At 36.6% G+C, this 17,572-nt stretch overlaps 2 protein-coding genes across 2 annotated transcripts; both read left to right on the top strand.

Annotated features, from left to right (window-relative positions):
* The first annotated feature begins 1,624 nt into the window (after positions 1-1,624).
* Positions 1,625-5,315, top strand: LOC101739287 (divergent protein kinase domain 2A). The gene is made up of 3 exons (XM_004933584.4): positions 1,625-2,633; positions 3,494-3,675; positions 4,272-5,315. The coding sequence occupies exons 1-3, from the start codon at positions 2,019-2,021 to the stop codon at positions 4,699-4,701; spliced, it is 1,227 nt and encodes a 408-aa protein (XP_004933641.2). The 5' UTR covers positions 1,625-2,018; the 3' UTR covers positions 4,702-5,315.
* Positions 5,316-5,917: 602 nt separating this feature from the next.
* Positions 5,918-17,572, top strand: LOC101739148 (G patch domain-containing protein 1 homolog). Its single transcript, XM_004933583.5, has 10 exons — positions 5,918-6,202; positions 6,426-6,616; positions 7,059-7,197; positions 9,521-9,702; positions 10,488-10,718; positions 12,095-12,244; positions 13,040-13,187; positions 13,592-13,994; positions 15,027-15,233; positions 16,670-17,572. The coding sequence occupies exons 1-10, from the start codon at positions 6,133-6,135 to the stop codon at positions 17,448-17,450; spliced, it is 2,502 nt and encodes an 833-aa protein (XP_004933640.1). The 5' UTR covers positions 5,918-6,132; the 3' UTR covers positions 17,451-17,572.

Here is a 17,572-nt window from a genome sequence, read left to right as displayed (position 1 = left end):
TTTCTAGCATGCTGAATGTTATCGTATTTTGTGTACGTGTTTTTCTTAGACTATTAAAATCTATTTTAATTGTTTTGCTGACTCTAAAGTCCGTAACACACTACCGCAGCGCACCTCAAGGAAGGTACGCCGCACCATTTGAATCACTCTCACTTGAGAGTGATTCAAATTTTAAACTTATCAAGGGACCGCCTGATAAAAAAAACACCTACAGAACATTTATTCGTTAATAAAATTACAAACATTCCTTGTGACTTCCTCTCTAAAATCACTTAATTATTAAATATTTAACGAGTTGACAATAGTGTTATAAAACTATTTTATTTAAATAGTTTCGACGACTTTCTTGAGATCCTATAAAATATGTTTTAATTATTATTTTTGTATGTTTTAAGCATGATAAAATAAGAAATTTTATATAAGCAATCATATTAAATCGATATCAAAGTCAATAAATAATGTACAACCCAAAACAGACGGCCGAACTGACGTGACAATGACATTTGGCGCGCTAAACATGGCGGATTTTCGGCCTCATTAGACGGAGACGGAGACATTTACGTATATTCATGTTTCATTTTATGTACGCACTGAAATACTGTTATATTGTTTTCCTGCGAGTTAAAGTGGTGAGTAAAAACGAGATAGATATATGTTTATGTATGTGCCTTCAAAATGGGTGCTATTTATATAAGCAATTGTACGTATAGAACAATATGTCGTGTCCCTACTATATAGGTCTATGCTCTCATTCCATGATTCGACAAGTCAAATCTGACATTTGAAATTTTGCAGCTTATAGTAATTCTATTTGCCAATACTGGAAAGGCGAGGGTGTCACGTCGTAAATAAGACATCACATCATATGTTTAACACACACGGATACATCACACGCAATATTGCATACATACACTATTCTTCGAACTAAACCTGCTCTTTTAGCAGGTTATTAATTTTTTTTCTGTAATGCCCTACCAAACACATCTTATAAGAAGTAAAAAAGTGTTGTAGGAAAATAGGATTTTCAGCATAGGACTAGGCCCTCCTGTTCTGTACAGGAGGAAAAAAGAACCATCGAAAATACGATGAAAACAATTTATAACAAAAATGAAGTATGCTTACAAGCTCTGTGAAAGTGCACAAATGTGGGACAATAAAACAAAGTCGCTGGATGTAACTTCTTGGGATCCTCCAAAAAGTCTCAAAGAGATTATATCTCATCCCATGTCATCTCATTTCATTTCATGTCATGTTTCATATTACTCAACTTCATGTAATTTCACTTCATATTATCATTTTTCATATGAATTAAAAAATATATAATTATTATATACTTTTTATTTATATAATATTATATAAAAGATTAGGCCGTATGGTGTGACACCTTTGCCTTTCCGGCTGGAAATCTACATCGTTTTTTTATAGATATTTTATGACCTGGTTACTAAGACCTTTAAGTCATGTCTTATTTTAATTTATATTCTTATTTTATGAAAAATGATAATATAGAGTGAAATGAAATTAAGATGATTAATTTTAGACATAAATCAACTGGGATGAAATTAAATGAAATAAGATGAGATGATATGGGATGAAATACCTATAATCTCAGTAAAATGGTGGTCATTTACTAAGATTTTTTCAGTGGAGGATCCTGAGATGTTACGTCCAGTGGCTTTGTTTCATTTTCCCACATTTGTGCACTTTCACAGATATTAAACAGTTAATAAACCACCGACATTACACATTTAAACTTGAAAAAACACTAAATAGACAAAATAAACCAAATCACACAATTTCACTCATCGCGTTCCCGGCAAATGTCCCTATAAAAAATAAAACAAAACTACTAGTTCTACCATAGATTATACACATAATTTAATATTTTTAGTCCTAAATTCTAAATTTTATTACTGTTTACAAGCACTGTGTTGGTGTGACCCATTTTTCTAAATTAATTTATTTTTGTAATTTGTGATGTTTTCACTATTGTATCAAACAGATATAACAACAGAAACATGAACGATAAAATATATTCAAGAATGCTTTTACGTCGTAGATTCTGGAAACGGATAGGATTCATGACAATTGTTTTTGTTATTTCTTTTTACATCTCTCTTTTATTATTCGGTGATTTTAAAACACCTAGAGTCATGTATTTAACCGAGTTAGACCGCTGCCCTGCTTGCTACGGCGTCAACGTTTGTCCAGCTTTATATTCAAATCAAATAACATTAGAATCTCATACATGGTCTAGTATATTCAACGTTAAAAACATTTACTACGGGTACACAAAAACAAAAAGAAGAATCGTTTTAAAGAAATTGGCTCACAGTTCGGAACTAAAAGACTTCGATAGTAAACTATGTAGCTATTGGAATTTAAAAAAAACCTGTAAGCCCATGAATTTGCTGAATGTTTCCAATTTGGATGAGAAAATTATTAATTTAGTCGAATATAACTTGACTACGCCTGTAATGGAGCCTAGGAAGGGCCTAATAGTATGCCCATATCCATATAGTATTTATGATTTAGTCAACCCAGCTATAGCAGAAAGGAATGGAAATTACAATTCAGAAATGTTAAATGTTTGGACTATGTTAAAAATCAATCCAGAGCCCATTATATTGCAGGTAGTTTTATTACACTTAAGGTTTTTTGTAGCCTTAGTAACTCTTTCAAATATTTTTATTGGCATATCAATTATTTTGATGGCATGTATACTAAGCAAACAATGGAATTACCAAGTGGCTGCTGGATACATGATATTGCTGAGAGAGGAATTTGGAGAATGCTGAATGCCAGGGGACTAGCAAACCAGGTGTTGGGTTAAGGAACCCTCATCAATTGACAATGTCTATTACCTGATAGCCCATAAATTCACCTATTCTCTAAATATCTTGATTTATTAATGTTACTTTTCCATGTTATACTAAGCTTGTCCTAATGGTACGGCAGCCTCAAACACAACTGGTTAATAAGGTGTTTAGTACTTTTGTCTCAAAATTGAAAACACACTGTAGTGTATTAGTGAGGGTACTGATCATTCTATTGCATATAGATGTATATATTTCTGAATACAATAAAAATAAGAAAATAATAATAATAAATACATATCCTCACTATTACAACACACTTTCTTCTTTTTCTTTCTGGTCGTTCCCTCAATACTGAGGATCGTGACTGTATGTCAATCTTCTCCACTCGGTCCGGTTCTGCGCCATATGTACCGCTCCCCATATCCGGCCTCCAGTCACCTACAACACACACGCAGCCGTAATGCAGTGGTAATTTGTAACGGTAGGTAGTAGCTTGGCTCTGCCCCTGGCATTGCTAAGTTCACGGCCCACCTGGTGGTGACCACTCACCATCAGAAAAATAACAATAAAAAACAAATTTAAAAAAAAAATGTTTTTATTAATTTGTTTAGCAATTTATTGTATTATTGTGAATATGTTCAATTGCATACATTATAAAGTCATATTAATTTCAGACACTATCAAAATCTCAAGGTTGGCCTGTGCCTGCATATGGAGGAGTCTGTGGTAGGCTGGAAGTAGTGGGTTATGAAGGGGAGCCACTGTCAGACTTGCTACACATAGCATGGCATCGGAAACTAAAGCATGCAAGAAAGATCCTTGATGCTGCTATGGATTTTACATTTAAACACGATAGGTAAGATTTACTTTTTACTTATCATAAATGAATATAAATAAGTTGATAATGTTCAATTGTAGATCTGTGTCGATTATTTATTTATTTGTAACTAAAAATGTCCTTATGTCTGAAAAGCGCCTTGGCTTTTGCAGTAGACAGCGGCTTGGCTCTGCCTCTGATATATTGATTGACTTGATGTGAAAGAAAAACCAGTATGCATGTTAACAAATATTGGTAGGGCGTATCGTTAACACACATTTAAGGATAAGGACCTTTCTATTTTTGCCAGGAAGTTCGCTTGTAGCTGCTGGCTTACAGGATGGAACAGCTATTGCAATATAGAATTGAGACATACATCCAACATGTCAATGTCCGAAATCAACTTCCACCTCAAGATATGAGGTGTAGACCTCAGGTAAATACCTCATATCACAAGATGCCGATCAGTAGACTTATTGTTATTTGTGTAGGCTCTGGTAACCATTCCACACCACATCAGTTGTGAGTTCAGACACCAGGCGATACAAAAAAAAACTCAAACTTAAATTTGTTCTAAAAAATCTTAATAATTTAATAACAAATAAATCAACAAAGCAACCTTTTCTGAATTTCAGGTTCCGTTTCTACATAATGGACTGGTCAACCGACAATATAGTGGCAAACGAAAGAGATGAAGTGACATTTGTTGATTTAGAAGACGTCATTATACTAGACAAACACATATCACCTAAAAAGGACCTGCCGCACTGGTATCAGCGTTATATACATGATATAGACGGTCCAGGTTTTGTGTTTTCAATCGAGAATATGTGTAAACATCATCTGAGCGACCATAATATATGGGCAGCCTGTTACGTTTTAGCCGGTGAAGAAGCGTATTTGTACCCTATTCCCTCACAAGTTAATGCTTCACGGCCTCATTTAGACAAGCTATTGAATAAGTGTCTGAATGGCGATGATCGTTTCAGCACTGTGACTAAGCTGCAGCATGTTATTGATGATCTTTTGAATGATGTGAAATTATTTAATTATGGCATTAGATGAGTTTTATTATTTTCCAAATTAATGATAACGTATGTACGTTGTCTTATGGGTCAAGAACATCAAATTGGTAGTAATTAGGTACCAGTAAATAATAACAATATTTAGGTACCTTGATGTAATGAAATTGTTGTTACTAATTAAAATGAAAAATATATAAATTTGAAAATGTATTTTATGTAGGTATGTGTGGTACTGGCGCCATACACGTACTTTGGTGTACTGTGATTTTGTTTTTCTTGACAGATCAGACAGAGACTAAGTTTTTGTAATCTGATTCAAATTTTGATGATTTTACATTTCATTGAAATCCTGGAAGATATATGATTTTAATGTAGGTACCTAACAAAACAATCTAAAAAGTCATTTTGAGATTCACGAACATAGGTCATAATTACTTCACGAAATTAAAAGGTTAAATAAAGATGCATTTTTTTCTTTCTCCATCAAATTGATTGCGGGTGTTCGAAATAAGTATTATTACCTACTTTTCAGATTGTTTTTAGCTGTTGTCCGTTTGAGTTTTTAAAATGAGAACTGTACAAATCCAATTTTTTAAATAGTCATGTTTAAAAAGGGTACAAATCAATAATAAAAAATAAAACTTTCAGAATGTATCATATCGTTTTATTAAATTTAATTATTTGATTTAAAACTTTGATAAGTTTCTGAAATTATTAAAAGATTTTCATAAATTGTTTCTGAAATTAGATCTTTTTTAATATTTAATCAGAACACGTAGGTAGGTACTTATGGCAGCCTTGCGTTGAGTGGCTATTGGAATCCATAAACACCACAACGAAAATATTCTACACCGTGCGGCTGTTTATTTCGCTCTATGAATAGACAGACAGTCGTTTCACAACACTATCAGTGCTAGATTTTGGGGGCCAGGATTTTTCCTTACAACTTTAAGTTAATTATCGCCAAAATACAAAATTTCATAATTCGGACGTATCAAAATACATTCTATTTTGAGTATGTGTGTTAAGTCTATGGCGACACAATCTGGGTGGGCTCATTGTCCGAACAGAAAATACGCATCAAAGTTAGCTTTAAATAAAGCGCGATGAAATATGATAAACTCATGTGTACGTACTCGTCTTGACTATAATAAATTTCGTGCGATAAATTCTATGTACTTAACATTATAATGTTTATAGACGTTTTTAAAAATTAAAATGGTTCCGTCATATGATTTTAATGCTACCTACACTCATGTGAAGTTTGAATTAAAATCGAGTAGTTCTAGTCTTAAATCTCATCTCACTTTACTTCATTTAAAAAAATAACATTGACGCTATTGACAGCTGATATGTCATTTTGCTGAACCATAAACCTACTGCCAAGGAACATTGAAAAAAATGTCAACAAATTATAAATTTATAGGTTTTTAACTCTAAAATTGTTTTAAACATATATGTAATTTCAAATATGACTAATTCCGACTCCGAAGACGAAAACTTCATCCGTTACGGAACTCCACTAGAGCCATATGAAGAAGGTTTGTAGACAATAGGACTAACCTAATTTTTATTTAATAAACATAATGTTTTTGTGCATATTTAAAAATTGTAAATGTATAAATAGTATACATAAAAATATAGTATTTCAACATACGTAAATTATAAACGTAATTACAATACAAAAAGAATATAGATACATACTTCATAATAGTACACACACACACACGTATCAAATTTTTTACTACATAACTATTTGTATAGATGAAATTCCAAGCAAAAGAAAATATCAGCAACAACCAGATCAGTATGCCGTTGATGACCATGGTCGAAGGAGGTTCCATGGAGCCTTCACTGGCGGCTTTTCTGCGGGATACATGAACTCTGTTGGAACACCTGAGGGATGGACACCAACCGCTTTTAAAAGTTCACGTGTAGACAAAGCACAAATATCTGTAAGTTAAAACTTATTTAGAAAATTGAACCATTTCATAGTTAAATACTAAAAAATCCTTTAGAACTCAAATATTGAAACACTAAATGGTAAGTATAGTCACAATTTTTTTTTATTATTATTTCGTGGCCTATTACAGTTTAGTCACAAATTGAAACCCATCACGGCCTTATAGTCATGTAGCCCACTTGAAACTAAATAAAGTCTTGTATTAGAGCAGGTAAAAAATAATTTGAATGAAGAATAAATTTTATGCAACACCGCTCAGGATGATTAACATTACAATTAATCTAACATTATATTTGCTGAATACACAATCAGAAAACATTTGCAAACAACAATACAAAATTATGTATTGGAAATAGTTTATTTAATATTTTAACTTGCACAGAAAAATACAATTAATTGTGCCCGTTGAATAAGTTGAATTTTTATTTTATTAGTCACAAAGACCAGAGGACTTTATGGATGAAGAAGATCGAGGGGAGTTTGGTATTGCTCCTCGTCAGGTGCAGATGCGCAGCAATTTTTCCGGTCAGAAGAGATCCAGACCCTCACAGTTTCATGAAGGAACAATACCTGGTAAATATAATTGTTGTTCTTAACACGCTTTTATTAGCTTCAGACGTATGTATGTTTGTAATGGAATCTTTGAGCATGATTTTGACCCCCTTCAAAACGTCGGACTAACTCGAAATTTGGTTTACTTATTAAAGACTGATGACAATAATATTTTTTTTTTTTTTTTTTTTTTTTTCTCTTATGTTTTAATGTCTCGTAGCGATCTGTTTTTCAGTTAACAATGAGCTATTCCTCTGGCTGAATTTATTCTTAATAGATTTATAAACAGAATCAGATATCCAGTGACACCTTCATCTTTTATTGTTAGATTTAATTTCTGTTGTGTAAGGTAGGTATACTGTGCCTCCTTAATCTAGTAAACTGCACAGCTCCTGTGCCTCCTAGGTCCGACGCCAATTTATTGACGTGTGTCGATAACCTGGCTTGATATTTTTTGCTGTAAGCTACTATTTCCTCTTTCACTGTGGGAATATTTAGGTCCATTTGTATGATCTTGTTGCTTATGTAATGCGGTATTCTTAGCATTGTTCTGAAAGTTTTATTTTGAAACCTTTCCAGGATCTCGACGTTGCTATTGCTGGCAGTTCCCCAAAGCTGTATGCCATATGTCCATATTGGCTTTAAGATGGTTTTGTAAATTAAAATTTTACTTGTTGGCGAAAGCTGGGATTTCCCTCCAGTCAACCAGTACATATTTCTTAGCCTTATGTCTAATTGTTTTCGCTTAGACCAGATGTGCTTTTGCCATGTCAGTCTTCGATCCAGATGTATGCCAAGATATTTTGCATCTTCCGCTTGCGGTATGTTTTCGTTATATAAGCTTACAGGTGGACAGGTTTGTTTCCTGAGGCTGAATGTAACGTGGGATGATTTGCTTTGGTTTACTTTAACGCGCCACATATTAAACCATTTCTGAAGGTCATCTAGATGTGATTGTAAGTTTTCAGAAGCTGTTGTAGGGTCGTCATGAACAGACATTATAGCTGTATCATCTGCGTATGTTGCAATGATAGTGTTTCTGTTAGTGGGTAAATCTGCTGTATAGATGAGGTACAGGACAGGGCCGAGTATGCTGCCTTGTGGCACACCAGAAGTAATCTCATGCATCTGTGATGATTCTCGGTTATGTTTAATCTCAAAGCATCGTCCACTAAGATATGACTTAATAATAGCGTAATAGCTGTGTGGTAACATTTTTTTCAATTTGAATAACAGTCCATCGTGCCACACCTTATCAAATGCCTGCCCGATATCGAGAAAGGCAGCTGAGCAGTACTGTTTATTTTCAAGTGTTCCACTTATGACATCCACAAGGCGATGAATCTGTTCAATTGTTCCGTGCTTTTCACGAAAGCCAAATTGATGTGCGGGAAGGACACTCGGCAGATGTTTCTTCATCCTGTTAAGAATGACCTTTTCCAAAATTTTACCAATGAATAATATTTTAAAAAAATAATTGAAAAAATTGAAATAATAGTTTAAAAAAACTAACGCTTTTATACAAAATCCAACTAAAAAATAGATATAAAAACGTGTTTTGTTAGTTTTCTTTAAACAATTTTTTTTAAGACACTTTTTAACATTATATCTAATTTAGATCTGATTAGTCTCTTAATTCGGTAGAACATAGTGTGCAGTAATATTCTATAGTTTTTTAATGTTGTTAACGTTTGTGTTATTCTGTCATATCCAATGTATATTCAATTAATGTTGGTGCGAACATTTATTTATGGCTTTTAGTAAAAAAATTTATATAATTTTTTTTTTAAGTTTTGTTTTCTTTTGGTCTCAAAACAGTTTGTAAGCCAAAGTGTTCACATCCATTTACTTTGACCATTTATCTCACGTGAGGTTGATGATCTTTCATTATAATGAGGCTGTTCATATTGATTTGAGGTAGTAAAAGATGGATACTGTGAGCACACTTCAACTTTAGACATAAGCTGGAATAAACTTTTTTTTTACATTGCTTAGATGTGTGGACGAGCTCAGAGCCCACCTGGTGTTAAGTAGTTACTGGAGCCCATAGACATCTACAACGTAAATGCGCCACACACCTTGAGATATAAGTTCTAAGGTCTCAGTATAGTTACAACGGCTGTCCCACCCTCCAAACCGAAACGCATTTCTGCTTCACGGCAGAAATAGGCGGGGCGGTGGTGCCTATTCGTGCGGACTCACAAGAGGTCCTACCACCAGTAATTACGCAAATTATAATTTTGCGGGTTTCATTTTTATTACACGATGTTATTCCTTCACTGTGGAAGTCAATCGTAAACAATTGTTAAGTACTAATAAATAATAATGAGTATCACATTTACAGGTGAACCAGTACTGCAGCAGTTAGTACAGGCAGTCCACGAGACAGCAGCGGTCCGTATGCTCTGTGCCATGGGCTGGAGACCAGGTCAAGGTACAGGTGAGAGGCTGTCTGTGAAACAGAAGAAACAAGCCACGGAGCAACACAAAGTATATGGCTGCTATGTCCCTCCAGAATTGAGGCAGGTTTGTTATTATTACTAATACAAATATTTTTATTAATACTTTTATTATATACTAGCGGCCCGCTCCGGCCCTTGCCGGGTCTTTGACAAAAATTTCAGCGATATTTGACGTTGTTTTATTTTTTAAAATAAAAGAACACCTTTTGCGGCATAACTATAATAGTTATACATATCCTGTCGCGACACTTTTTGTAAATAATAATGTGTTCTACAAAGTCGCAGTACATTATTTTATTCTATCATCAATAGTTTTCTCAGGGCACGCGATGTAAAGAATATTTTAGGTAATTTTTTTACATCTTGGGTTACATTATTAGAGTTTTAGTAAGGATCCCTATTTTTTTTCAAAAAAGATTATAGCATATGTCATTCGGGAATAGTGTAGCTTCCAAACAGTGAAAGAATTTTTCAAATCGGTTCAGTGGTTTCGGAGCCTACTCAATACAAACAAACAAATCTTTCCTCTTTATAATATTAGTATAGATATAGATATTTTTCAATAATTATTATTAATAACAGTGGACCCGACAGACGTCCTGTGTATGTATACATACACAAAAATTCAAGCATGTCGAGCCAGTAGTTTAGTTGCATTATAAATAAATAACCTAGATACCGACTTCAGTCCCATCTGCCACCCAAACGCGTACAAAAAAATATATAAGTATATCAAGACATATAATACTACATTATCTATTTCTCTGTTTTCTCTTATTTTTTCTTTATTGGATGCAATACTTAATACTAATAGTAATAAAATAAAAATAAAAATAAAACTATTTACAGAACTCTGAAACTCAAGAAGATGAAGACAACTCAGACTTAGAAATCGATTATGAGACTCTATTCGCGCCAGAGGATTACGAGCCTTATATCCTTGAGCGTAAAAGCGATCGTTTTGGGCTCGGCTATTCTGGCTTGAGCCGGCATTCCGTGCTAGGGAACTTGGTGGGAGAATATGGCAGCGACGCCGGTAGTACAACAAGTCGTCTTGTTATGCAAGACAAGGGAAAGAGGGTGAGTCTGGATTTTTCTACTTTTTTTTCTTAATTTTTTTTTAATTTATATTTTTTGCACTCGCAAGACGTCCTACCACTATTAATTGCACAAATTATAATTTATACGGGTTTGATTGTTACCACACGATGTTATTTCTTCTCTGTGGAAGTCAATCGTGAACATTTGTTAAGTACGTATTTCATAGGAAAAATTTGTACCCGCCAGCGGGATTCGAACACTGGTGCATCGCGCTACATACGAATGCACCGGACGTCTTATCCTTTAGGCCACGACGACTTCCTAATAAAATATTTCATATATTTTACAGTATATAAATATCTCGCAAAAGAGTAGACCCTAAAAATAGTCACAAACAAAATAGCCACATTAATGTTAAGTAAAATATGCCAGATTTTCAATCCTCATATACGTTACTAATTCTTTCAAATAAAAAAAAAACTGATTACCCGTGAACGGATCTATCTGTAAGCAAGCCTGGCTAGGTTCAATAATCCTGCCTATGTATGCTGTGAACCAGTCATTCGTTTCACCTTATATCTCAAGTCAGGTAGCACATTCAGGTCATGATGTCTATAGGCTCTAGTTACACTTATCGCCAGGTGAGCTATCAGCTCATTCATCCGTGTGGTCGCCGTCCTCGCCGAACCCGTTACTTGCCACGAAGGGCTCGCCGAGTGAATTAACTCATAGACACAGCCCACTGAGTTTCTCGCCGGATCTTCTCAGTAGGTCGCGTTTCCGGTGGTAGATTCTGCGAAGCACGGCTCTTGTTAGGGCCAGTGTTAGTAACACGTCCGGATTGAGCTCTGAGAGCACACCTCCACGCTAGGGCAACGCTGAAATAGCCTCTCAAGGCTATCAACATAGGTAGGACTAAATGCAATTCAATATAACCTATATATTAATACGTGAAGCAAAAACTTTGTACCCTTTTTTTACGAAAATTGCGCGGACGGAGGATTATGAAATTTCCCACACTTATAGAGAATATAGAGAAGGAGTGCCGAATGCTAATTGTTTTTTAAATTATGCATAATAAATACATTAAATCGATTAAAAAAAAACATTACACACACTACCATGTATTTGACACACACACGCATGCATACTATTTGTTTATTGTCCAACTTTTCTAATTGCGTTATAGTCTTTGGTCAAATTGAGAATAGATTAAATATTGTTTGTCTTTATTAATATTTGTCTCAAGTGTAGGTAGTCTTAGCGAAATCTGTGAATATAGAAGTATAATAATAGTCTGTGACAATAGAATCATAACAGTGTAGAAACTTATAATTTCAATTAATTACAGCCGAATCTCGATTACCAGGGGAACAGTAGTAAAATATTAACTGTTCTGTGCATCATTCGAACAGGTGTCAATAAGAGGCCAAGCGTTCGGAGTGGGAGCCTTCGAGGCGGAAGATGACGACATTTACGCTACAGAAGACATGTCGCACTACGATTTCGCCATAGGGAAACCGGAGAAGCAGAAGATTATCAAAGCAAAAGAGAAGAATGGAAACGTAAGGGGTTTCATTAACTTTGTCTTCTTATCATTTCTGCTGCTGAAGGTTAGGCTGCCGAGTTGTGGTCGATGTTAAATGATTGTAGAACCAATCATGATAAGCCCATGGTCATCAGCAATGTCAGGGACACAATCATGCTGATGTCTTACCACTCATTAATTATATTTATAAACTTGGCTCAAATATATGCTGACATAACGTGTTAGCATTCCGGGACCACTGGATGATAGTTCATTCCATAGCTTACTATGAACGATGTTATCCACTAATAATTTACGGCTGCCTCGAAGCATTTGAAGAGATAAAACAGTCATTATTGTCAATTGACCTCATATCATAGATAATACACAAATTAGTTATAGATAAGAAACTCAAGCATTAAACAAAAATGTTTACGGGCGTCGGCCACTAGATGGCACCGCTTCCATTAGCTTCTCATTGCTCCCGTAGATGGCAGTAACATATTACCTATATATTATTTTTAATGAAGGATATTGTAAATCTTCAGAAATCGCAAATTGATAAAATTTTATCAATTTGTCTACTCGTATGGGTAACAAATAAACACTTGTATGATTTATTATATTTTTATTTTCTGTGTTTAGTTATACCATATTTAAATGCATATTATTACAATTTAACAACATATAAGTTTAGGGGCAGCCGCTACAAGATGTCGCTAGTTTTCATACAGAAGAAATATTTGTCTTAAAGTATAGCAGTTTCAGAGCCCTGCTCATATTCTACAGTAGCAGCTGAAAATAAAAGCTGTTTGTTTGTCTCAATCTTTAGGTTTTAGAAGGATTCGTCAGGTCAAAGAAGCCGTTGCCGTCTGTTCCCTCGTACCCCGCACCCGCCCTCCCGCGAGACTACCGCCCCGCGCCAGCCGGACACAGGAGGTCTCGGTTCGAACCCACGCAACTACCAGGGAGGGATCAAGGTATGCTGGTAATTTTTTAAATCATCTAAATGAAACTCATCACTAAAGCCTTATCCCTGATGAGCTTAATGATTTACAAAAAAGCTTCGTTCTTCGTCAGATGGTCTTTAATACATAAGTATTATACAAACCATTTCATATCATTCATATTCTCTTTATGCGTATCGATATAGTTTAGTATCGATCTTTAGAATCGATATTGCATTGATATTCATATTCTATTATTTTTCTCTACCTAAGCTGATGGTCTAGCTAGAGTGACCATATCAGGGTCACCGGCCTAGTTCATATTCAATTTATACAATAGTTTAGTATAGCTTATTATCGATCTTTAAAATCGATATTGCATCAATTTCTCAAAAGTTCTACTAATCGTTTTAAGTAAATCGACCTTGGTTTATCAGGTCTGGGTCGCCACGAGCTCACGGCGCAGGCCAGAGGCGCTTTACTAGGAGAAACTCCCATACAGAGACCAGCTACGGCCCAAGAAACGACTGGCCCAACCCCAAGCTCCACCCCACAGCCCCAAATCACCACGGCAACCTCACGACACATCGGAACAGACTTGACAGTCCCAAAACCAGATTACATATCCATAAAAGACTCGGGGAAGGAGTTGGTTAAGGTCTTCAGGCCGTTTGCGAGTGACCCTAAGAAGCAGTCCAGATATGAGCAGTTTCTGAAGGGCGTTGTTGTGGAGGCAGATGAAGGAGACAGACTGAGAGAGTGGGAGAGGAACAGAGAGCTGATAGAATTCGAGCAGGCGGCTAAATTGTATAAGCCTTTGAGCGGAGTTATGGAGGATAGGTATGTACCAGACTTTTATTTTTTAGCGGTGTGACAATGTGTGACACTTGTAACAATAAGATATTTGTAATACGCTTTTATTAGCTTCAGACGTATGTATGTTAGTATGTAACGGAATCTTTGAACATGATTTTGACCCCCTTCAAAACGTCGGATTAACTCGAAATGTGGTATACTTATTAAGGACCGATGCAATTCAATATAAAATAAATGATGAAAAAAAATATTGAAAAAATTTAAATTCAACTAAAAAAATCAAAAATAAATAATAGTTTAAAAAAAACGAACAAAATACGCTTCTACTACTACTACAACTATTAGTTTTTTATCAAAATTTTAACCCTCACGTCTGAAGGTCTACAGGGGCTTTCACTTAATTATGTCCATACGCTCGTGTCGGTGAGTTACTGACTTTTCTGCCTTACTCTTGAATATATTAGCTTCGGGATGAAGAACTATAATGTAACCGTCACTGTTGACAGATTGACAGATTGTCAATAGTGAGCTAGTAGTTGAGGTATAGGGCTGATGTAGGAAGCACGGTGGTGACTAGCCGCACATGTTCATAGTACGCTCTGGTGAAATGCGACGAAGGGCTCGACGAGTGAATTAACCCACAGACACAGTCCATTAAGTTTCTCGCCGGATCTTCTCAATGGGCCGCGACTCCGATCCGGTGGTAGATTTTGCGAAGCACAGCTGTTGCTAGGGTTCGTATCGCAATCGCGCGCGGTTAACATCACATCGTTATTCTCTCGCCGGCTGAATCCTATACATTTATGTGTTTATGTCTCTATGGACTTATTTTTTCGTTTCGTTTCATTTCGTTTCATCGAGTTTGAAATCACAACGATTCTAAAGAAGTTTCACTTCAATATATACTTTTTACTCACAAAACTTTCATTTTTACCCCCAAAATTTAATATTACCCCATTTGGGGTAATTTACCACGGTTCTCCGACCGCTGCTCTAGACCATCACCTTAGGTGAGAAAAAAAAATCGGAAGTGCCTAAAATATGTTCATGTGCCAGGTTCACGCACGCCAGCGAACCGGACGATGCCCTGAACCCATTGACGGCGGTCGCCAGAAGCTCCACCGGCTACGGCTTAGCAACTTCTGAGCAGATAGAAGCGGCCAAGGGAGGTCTCTACGGCGCTGTGACCAGAGTGGAAATACAATGGCGGCCCGAAGCGCTCGTGTGCAAGAGATTTAACGTTCCCCAACCCGGCGGCATCAAGTAAGTATGACGTCATATGACGTCCCCCAACCGGGCGGTGTTGAGTAAGTATGACGTCATATAATGTCCGCCAACCGGGCGGTGTTGAGTAATTATGACGTCATATAACGTCCCCCAATCCGGCGGCGTCAAGTATGACGTCATATAACGTCCCCCAACCCGGCGGCGTCAAGTAAGTATGACGTCATATAACGTCCCCCAACCCGGCGGCGTCAAGTAAGTATGACGTCATATAACGTCCCCCAACCCGGCGGCGTCAAGTAAGTATGACGTCATATAACGTCCCCCAACCCGGCGGCGTCAAGTAAGTATGACGTCATATAACGTCCCCGAATCGGCCGGTGTTGAGTAACTATGACGTCATATATCGTCCCTAAATCCGGCGACGTCAACTAAGTATGACGTCATTTAACTAAATAAAAAACTGGCAGTAATTAGTCAGGTTGTAGATTATGTGGAATTGTCATCATCAGCCCATAGACGTCCACTGGCCTCCCACAATGTTCGTCATGACCGATCCTGCATTACGGCACCTAGCGGACTGAGGCGACCTCAAACAAGTCGAGGCCTCGTGGGAGGGACGCCCACGCCGCGTCTTCCCCTCAACATCCATCTATTCTAAGATAACATTGGCTTGAGGAAGCGTCAGAGCGTCAAAACAACTTCGGCCCCCTATAATTATATATGCGATGGGCCGTATGCTCGTCTGCTTACAAGACCAAAAAAAAAACCGCAGTACTGCCGTAGCCCGAAACTTGTCTTGTCAGAACTCCTGGGTCCACTCCGGGTGCTTTTAGGCTCTTAAAGCACCGGTCATTGTCCTCGTCGATTACAACGAAGAGTTCGACGAGGGAACTAACCCATAGACACAGCCGGATCCCCGGGTCTTCCCAGTAGATTCTGCGAAGCACAGCTCTTGCTTGCTAAATTCTGTCAAGTTGAGCCCGTGAGCTCACCTACCTGTCCGCGCGTAGTTGGAACAACCTCTTGGGCTTCCGACGATTACGTTGATTTTTTTTTAGATTGACTGACTTAATTTCATGATACAATTTCTTAAGTCGCTCATAAACTTGATTTGGTACCCGGCATATCATCGTTGTCAAACCAAAATCTGCTATGTGCACTTTTTGAGATTTTTACCTTTTGACCTTTTCGTATAGTTCACAGCCCTATCTACCGTATAAAAAAACTGTTATGTGTCTATAGCTTTAATATTTATCTATAGCTTTCATTTGATATACTTCTTAAAAATTCACCTTCATATAAGATTTTATATGAAAATGTTTTTACTTGTTAATTCAAAATAGAGTTTTTGCACATAGCAGATTTTGGTTTGACCGCTGTCACGGTATTCACTTTTTATTTTTGTATTTTGTTTGAAAAATGTTTCTTTGGATTCGAAACTTGACAATTCTCATTTGTAATTTTATTCACAGTACAGAAGAAAAACATCAAGAGCGACCGAAGATTTCTTACTCCGTCTTTTCGTACATGGAGTCTTCAGTACACGACAGAGACAGCTTCGCGAAAGAACAAGTCGCGTTCAGTGGGTCAAAATCGCTGAATCGGGAGCCTGTCAAAATTGACACTAGACCTGTCTCTGTTACGTCAACGTCAAATAAAACGGAACTCGTCGGCGCACCCAAAAGGATGACAGTCGCGGAATTGTTTTTAAAGGAATCGGAGCAGAACAAAAACGAAGGGGTCCAAGTGACGGAGACAATAAATAAATTCGATAAAATCGATTTGTACAAATCGATATTTCTCAGTGACAGCGAAGACGAAGACGTCGGTCAGACTAAAAATAATGATCGCGATTTCGCGGACGCGCCAAAGAATTTGGAGAGGAACAATTCACCGCCCCGTGGTATTTTCGCTAATATCGATTTCCACGAAATAAACTCTTGGAAGAGACCAGATAAAGATGTCCAAGAACAAAAGCCCAAAGATGCGGACGGTCAACCGAAAGTCGATAAAGTCGAGAATGTTCCGGCTCCCGACGAAACTTACGGACCTAAAATACCGGATAATTTTAAACCGAACCTAGCTAGTCAGACGTGTAAGCAAGACGTGACCTTAGAAATCGACTCCTCTTCCAGTTCCGACTGTTGGGTCGACGCGAACGAAGTTAAAAAGAAGAAAAAGAAAAAACTTAAGAAACACAAGTCAAAACATAAGAAGTCCAAACATTCGAAGCGAAAGAAAAAAGATAGATAATAAGAAGGAAAAAAAAAAACTAACGTACTAAGACCCATGACTGGTTCGTGGCAGAAATAAATAAATAAGTGAAATAGTAAAACTTAATGTAAGCTACAAAAATTAAAGCCTATAAAAATAAA

This window comes from Bombyx mori, chromosome 20, assembly GCF_030269925.1.
Source record: "Bombyx mori chromosome 20, ASM3026992v2".
NCBI lineage: Eukaryota > Metazoa > Arthropoda > Insecta > Lepidoptera > Bombycidae > Bombyx > Bombyx mori.
The sequence above is the reverse complement of the archived record's forward strand: the minus strand, read 5'-3'. Positions and strand labels throughout refer to the sequence as shown.

Coding starts and splice junctions, on each gene's coding strand:
- LOC101739148 (XM_004933583.5), top strand. CDS start 6,133: ATGACTAATTCCGACTCCGAAGACGAAAACTTCATCCGTTACGGAACT. Junction 6,203..6,425: donor ACTAGAGCCATATGAAGAAG/GTTTGTAGACAA, acceptor CTATTTGTATAG/ATGAAATTCCAAGCAAAAGA. Junction 15,234..16,669: donor CCCCAACCCGGCGGCATCAA/GTAAGTATGACG, acceptor TTTTATTCACAG/TACAGAAGAAAAACATCAAG.
- LOC101739287 (XM_004933584.4), top strand. CDS start 2,019: ATGAACGATAAAATATATTCAAGAATGCTTTTACGTCGTAGATTCTGG. Junction 2,634..3,493: donor CAGAGCCCATTATATTGCAG/GTAGTTTTATTA, acceptor TATTAATTTCAG/ACACTATCAAAATCTCAAGG. Junction 3,676..4,271: donor TTTACATTTAAACACGATAG/GTAAGATTTACT, acceptor TCTGAATTTCAG/GTTCCGTTTCTACATAATGG.